The 5691-nt window shown below is 42.8% G+C and overlaps 1 protein-coding gene across 1 annotated transcript in view; it reads right to left on the minus strand.

Moving 5' to 3' along the window:
• Nucleotides 1-5691, minus strand: part of rec8b (REC8 meiotic recombination protein b) — a 13951-nt gene that overhangs the window by 767 nt on the left and 7493 nt on the right. Inside the window, exons 8-16 of the mRNA XM_037693919.1 lie at nucleotides 5473-5554; nucleotides 4869-4932; nucleotides 4627-4789; nucleotides 2886-3017; nucleotides 2615-2693; nucleotides 2245-2399; nucleotides 785-824; nucleotides 608-683; nucleotides 426-527 (exon numbers count right to left, since the gene is read on the minus strand). Of these exons, the coding sequence (XP_037549847.1) occupies nucleotides 426-527; nucleotides 608-683; nucleotides 785-824; nucleotides 2245-2399; nucleotides 2615-2693; nucleotides 2886-3017; nucleotides 4627-4789; nucleotides 4869-4932; nucleotides 5473-5554 (893 nt within the window). The remainder of the gene's footprint in view (nucleotides 1-425; nucleotides 528-607; nucleotides 684-784; nucleotides 825-2244; nucleotides 2400-2614; nucleotides 2694-2885; nucleotides 3018-4626; nucleotides 4790-4868; nucleotides 4933-5472; nucleotides 5555-5691) is intronic.

Below are 5691 nucleotides of genomic sequence, written 5' to 3' on the forward strand. Positions count from 1 at the left end.
AAAGACCTCTGAGGAGAACACAAAGATCTCTGAGGAGAACACAAAGACCTCTGAGAAGAACACAAAGACCTCTGAGAAGAACAAAGACCTCTGAGAAGAACAAAGACCTCTGAGAAGAACACAAAGACCTCTGAGGAGAACACAAAGACCTCTGAGAAGAACACATAGAATTCTGAGGAGAACAAAGACCTCTGTGGAGAACACAAAGACCTCTGAGGAGAACAAAGACTTCTGAGAAGAACACAAAGACCTCTGAGAAGAACACAAAGACCTCTGAGAAGAACACAAAGACCTCTGAGGAGAACACAAAGAATTCTGAGGAGAACACAAAGAATTCTGAGAACACAAAGACCTCTGAGAAGAACACAAAGACCTCTGAGAAGAACACAAAGACCTCTGAGAAGAACACAAAGACAGTAAAGCACCTGGCTGAGTTTCTGCTCTCCGGGTCAAACTGAGCCTCCGGCAGCTCGATAGCTTCCTCCAATATGACCTCCATTGGTGGCTGGGCGTCCTCCTGTGGAGACCTACACGCACACACACACACACACACACACACACATGAGCTTCTGGTTCTTCTAAGTGTGTGAGTCCATCAGACACCCACCATCTGCTGACAGGAGTCATCACGTCGCTTCCTGACTTGTCCTCTTTGGACAGGTCCAGCATCACGTCCACCACAGCTGTCCACACACAGAGCGATGGTTAGCAGCGTCTCTCAAGTGACCGACGTGTTTGTTGTGTCCAACCACAAACTGTTTGTGCTGAGATGGTGGGAACTCACATGGACCCTCGGAGGTCTGCAGTCCTGAATCACCGAGCGGCTGCAGGGACAGAGACACTGTGAGGTCCAGAACATGCATGACTCAAACGTGTTCCTGGTCAGTTTCACCTGCAGTCCGGCAGGTTCACATTTGTTTAGATCGTTCATATCAAACGTTTGTCTCCGTCAGAAAGTGTCAGATAACTTGGACTTTGTGACTTTTATACTTTTAGCATTTATTTTATAAAAAAAAAAAAAAACTTGAACAGAAACACAGAGAGATCTTTAATTACTTCTGAACTGATCAGCATTCATTTGTATCTTCCTCTGCTTCCTGTAGCTGCCATCTTGCTAATTCTAGCATTTGGTTGTCATGGAAATTTGACCTTTTAGCTGTTTCACTACATTTAATTTTACTGCTTAGCTAATTGTAGCTTTTAGCTCTTGTTTTTGCTTTGAGCTGTATAGCTGCTGATTTTGCTCTTTTCTTTTGAATTTTTGAACTGAGCTTTTTTTTGTTTATTGTAGCTTATTGCTACAGATATGCTAATTTTAGCTTCTAACTTGGATTTTGAAAATTTAGCCTTTAGCTACATATTTTCCTATTGCAGCTCTTGGCTACCATTTTGCTATTTGAAGATGTTAGCTACGGTTTTGTTAAATTAGCCTTTTGCTGCCATTTGGCTCATTTTAGCTATTAGCTAGTTTTGTTAATTCAAGCATTTATTTGTGTGTTTGTTTGTTTGAGCAAGTAAATTTAATTTAGATTTGTTAAATTATTATTTTTAGCTATGATTTTGCTAATTTTAACTTTTGGCTCCTGTTTTACTAATATTAGCATTAACTATGGTTTAGCTATTTTTGTTTTGAGCTGTATTTCTGCTGATTTGCTCTCATTTGAATTTTTGAACTGAGCTTTTTTTAATTGTAGCTTCTGGCTACATTTACGCTAATTTTAGCTTTTAAGTAGTTTTGGGAATTTAGCTTTTGGCTATAGTTTTGTAAAATTAGAGCTTTAAGCTACTGTTTTGCTAATTTGAGCTTCTAAGTTTGATTTTGAAAATCGAGCCTTTAGCTACAACTTTTCCTATTGTAGCTCTTAGCATTTTGCTATTTTTAGATGGTGGCTACGGTTTTTTTTTAATTTAGCCTTTCGCTGTCGTTTTGTCTAGTTCAAGCGTTTTGCATTTGTTAGTTTGAGCAAGTAAATTTAATTTTGGTTTTGTTAAATAAAATTTTTTAAGCTAAGGTTTTGCTCATTTTAGCTTTCAGTTACATTTTAGCTTGTTTTGCTTTTCTTAACTTAAACGACGCAGTTAAAAATGAATTCTTCAACAGTTCTAGCCCGGCGTCTCGTCTGAACTGAGCGCGCTCAGTGCGGCGCTGCAGCCGTTAATAAAAACCCGAAGTTTGACTGAAACCTTCAGAACTTTTCGTTTCCATCATTTCTGACCCGCTCTTCTCCGAACACACCCACTGACCTCCTTCATGCGCGACCGCCTCCTCCTCTCCGCTCTCACCACCTCCATGTCCTGCTCCGACTCCCCCTCCGCTCCCCGCCTTTCCTCGCCGCTCGGCAGCACGGCCAGCGAGGCCCGCTGTTTCCATAGCAACAGGAGATCAGGATGGATGAGAGCTGCGGCGGGTCAAAGGGCGAGAAGCGTCGGATTAGACTCACATTTAAAGTTTTTAGATAAATTTTAGATGTGACGTCGAGCTTATTTACTCCAAAATAAAAAAAGTTTCAGTATCTCAAAGCTTAAGTGTTTATTTTCTTTCCTTGTTGCCAAAAACTGATTTTTAACTCGTTTAGAAGAGAAAAACTGTTCGACTTGATGCTTTGGTACCAACATGGACAGCAGGGGGCGCTGAAGAGCTGAGCTGGAGCGACGCGCCTGGTTGATGCCTGCAGGTCCAGCAGCACCTTATTCTGACAAAGAACAGGATTTTCAAATGAAGAAAGAAGAAGTAAACAAAGACCAGAGAGCTGCGCTTGAATCAGCTGAACCTCGGGCGAATCGACACGTTTGTAAAGATTATAAAGACCGAAGGTTCGATCAGTCAGGGAGGCGTTACTCCCTCAAGGTGCTCAGAGGTTTACAACAAAAATACAAATATCCACCAGATTCTGCGTCTCGGTCCACTGGTTTCCAATCTGCTCCTTCATGGCTCCTTCTGAGATCTGGACCTGGGGGTCCACGAAGACCAGCTGACGCCGGCGTCCTCCTCGGTGCCGCCTCCTCGGAGGAGCCACCTGCTGACAGACGGAGACGTCACGACACACCCGTTTACTTACAAAACAAAAAAAAAAACATGTCGCCGTCATCGCCGGGCTTCAACGAACGCGACAGATCGGTTCGTTGATTAAACTAATTGCGTAACAAAACAAAAACAGGAAGTTCTTAGAAACACGACTTCCTGTGTAAAAACTCCAGACTTGAGTTCACAGATTTTTCTAAATGAAACCGCGAGCGTCGCATGTGTGACCGTTGCTGTAAGTTTTGTGTGCGTCTGTTATGCGTCACCTCTTGACAACCTGGAAATGTGCCATGAATTGATGGCGGGAGCGTGCACGGAGGACTTTAACAAGGTTTAACAAGATTAAGCAAAAATGGTTAAATCATGTCGTCTGGACCTGTTGACATGATTTAACCATGTTTGCTGTCGTCTACCTGGATGACTGAGCTTTTTTAACAAGTTAAACAACTAAACAATTATTTGTTTGCTCGACTTTATAGTAAAGTTGTGTCTCAGTTGAACTTTTACTTCATAAATGCACTTTAATGGTCAAATCAGCTGCATTTCTCCGGAGCGGTGCAGCTGGTTTGACGGTTGCTCGAGGCAGCGAGCAGAAGGACGGTGGGGACATTATGGCAGGCCGATTGTGTCAATAATAGCTGGTGAAGATTCTCAGTCATCCAGGACATGGTAAATTAAAAAAATTAAAGACAAAAACAATAAAGTATAATAAATAAAGTCTAGTTGTTTTTGTCTTGAAAATTTAGAATTTGTCATTATAGGCACGTTTACCAATTACATGATACAACAGCATGCCTTACACTCTGCTGCCATCAAGTGGCTGAAAGTGGTACTGTTCGATATTTTCTATCAGAATTAATAAAAACAGTCACATCAGTCAAAAGTTGGTTTATAAATACGGGAAAAATCCATAAATACGTTGCTTCGGCCTACAAGTCGCAGGGCACGTAAATTATGCAAAAAAACTGCGACTTATACAGTGAAAAATACGGTAACTGTGAAATTAGTGTGCAGGTGCATGGATTGAGGAAGACGCCGAGGAGTGGAGCGGTGATTGGCCGCCCGCCTGGAGGTGTGCTGATAAAAGGAGCTGCGTTAGTGACGACGTCGGCTTCCACCCACTGCGCATCCCAACCAGCCACAGCTGCGGCGTCAAATCAACTGTTTAGTTTTTGTAAGGGTGAGCTGCCATTTAAAACATTTTTCTCCTGTTCTTTGCTCAGTTCAGGTAAGAAACCTGCATTTTGGTTAATTTTGTTTTGAGGTAAGAGAAAAATAGGAAAAACAAGTTTGTTCTGTTTATTTTGTCCTGGGCTCGCCTGAAGTTCGATGAGACTCCGCGTTCGTCAACAATAATGGCCCACGCTGTAAAGAAACTCAGTTCAACCACGTCGTCGACTCGGTGGCTGCTCCAGGTGCGCAGCGGGCGGACACGCCCACGTCTAGTTACAACCTGGCAGCCGCGCGCGCCGGATGCAACACGTGGACCGCGATCACTAATCCACAGGTTGGATTCGTTCTACGACGGCAGGACGCTACGTTTGGTCTCGGCGCCGCTCTGAGCAGACGGTCCGGTCAGAATGAAACAGCTGCCAGAACCTCACCTCCTCACACGGACTCGCCGCAGAATGGCCCTCCACGTCCTCGCTCGGCATCGCCACGTTCGGAGGCGTCATCTCCACGGCAACGCCCGTCAGAGCCGCCTGACCCGTCTTTTCGTCCAGCAGCCACTCGCTGTCCCTCTCCGTCCCCAGCGTGTCCTTCAGCCTGGACGACAAGAGGACGGAGTATGGAAGGTTTGCTAAAGCTGCAGTTTACAAATAATTGATCCGTTTTTTAAGCTCACGGTCCAGTAGGGGACACGACTCCCTGGTCCCTGGTCCTGTCCTCCGTCTGCTCCTCGACCACTTCTGTTGACATGAAAACAGAAACTTAAACAACCACATGGAAAACATTTTAAAATCTCTCCTTACTAAAGCTGCTTGCATTAGAAATATGACATCATGTCTCCAGAACACAATCTGCATGAACTGAAGTGCAATTAATGCAAATTATTTACACACAAAACTAAACTTATTGATTAATAAGCACGTTAAAAGATCTAAAAATCAACTGAAAATAATAAAATCATCAGATTGATCATAATAAAATTACTAAACAATATGCCTGTTTCATCTTTCTGGTTATTATTTTTATTCTCTGTGCAGAGCGGCTTAATTTAACGTTATTGTTCTTGTTTGTTGCAAAGAATGTTTTTTTTAAAAACAACTTTCTGGAAAACAAACACGTTCTTTGCAACAAACAAAGAACAAAGAAAAACTGACTGTCCTGTAAAAATAAAACTTTTAACTCCGTTAAAACAACAGACACACGAAAACAGAATGTCAAAGGAGCTGTACCGTCTCATCTCTGTGTTAGCAAAATATCTTATTTATGACTGGAATACACACCTTGGCGAAACTGATCGGGCTGATCCATCAACAAGTCGATGTCTTTGATCGTGGCTTCAGGAAGGTCGTCTCCCTCGAAACACTGGCACCAAAAATAAAGAAATAAATAGAGAAACTGCGTTTCCTGTGAAAATGCTTAATGCTGAAAAACAAGCTGAAATGTAGCTGAAAAACGCTGAAATGTAGCTGAAAAACGCTGAAATGTAGCTGAAAAACACG

This window comes from Nematolebias whitei, chromosome 20, assembly GCF_014905685.2.
Source record: "Nematolebias whitei isolate Nwh7 chromosome 20, NemWhi1, whole genome shotgun sequence".
Classification (NCBI taxonomy): domain Eukaryota; kingdom Metazoa; phylum Chordata; class Actinopteri; order Cyprinodontiformes; family Rivulidae; genus Nematolebias; species Nematolebias whitei.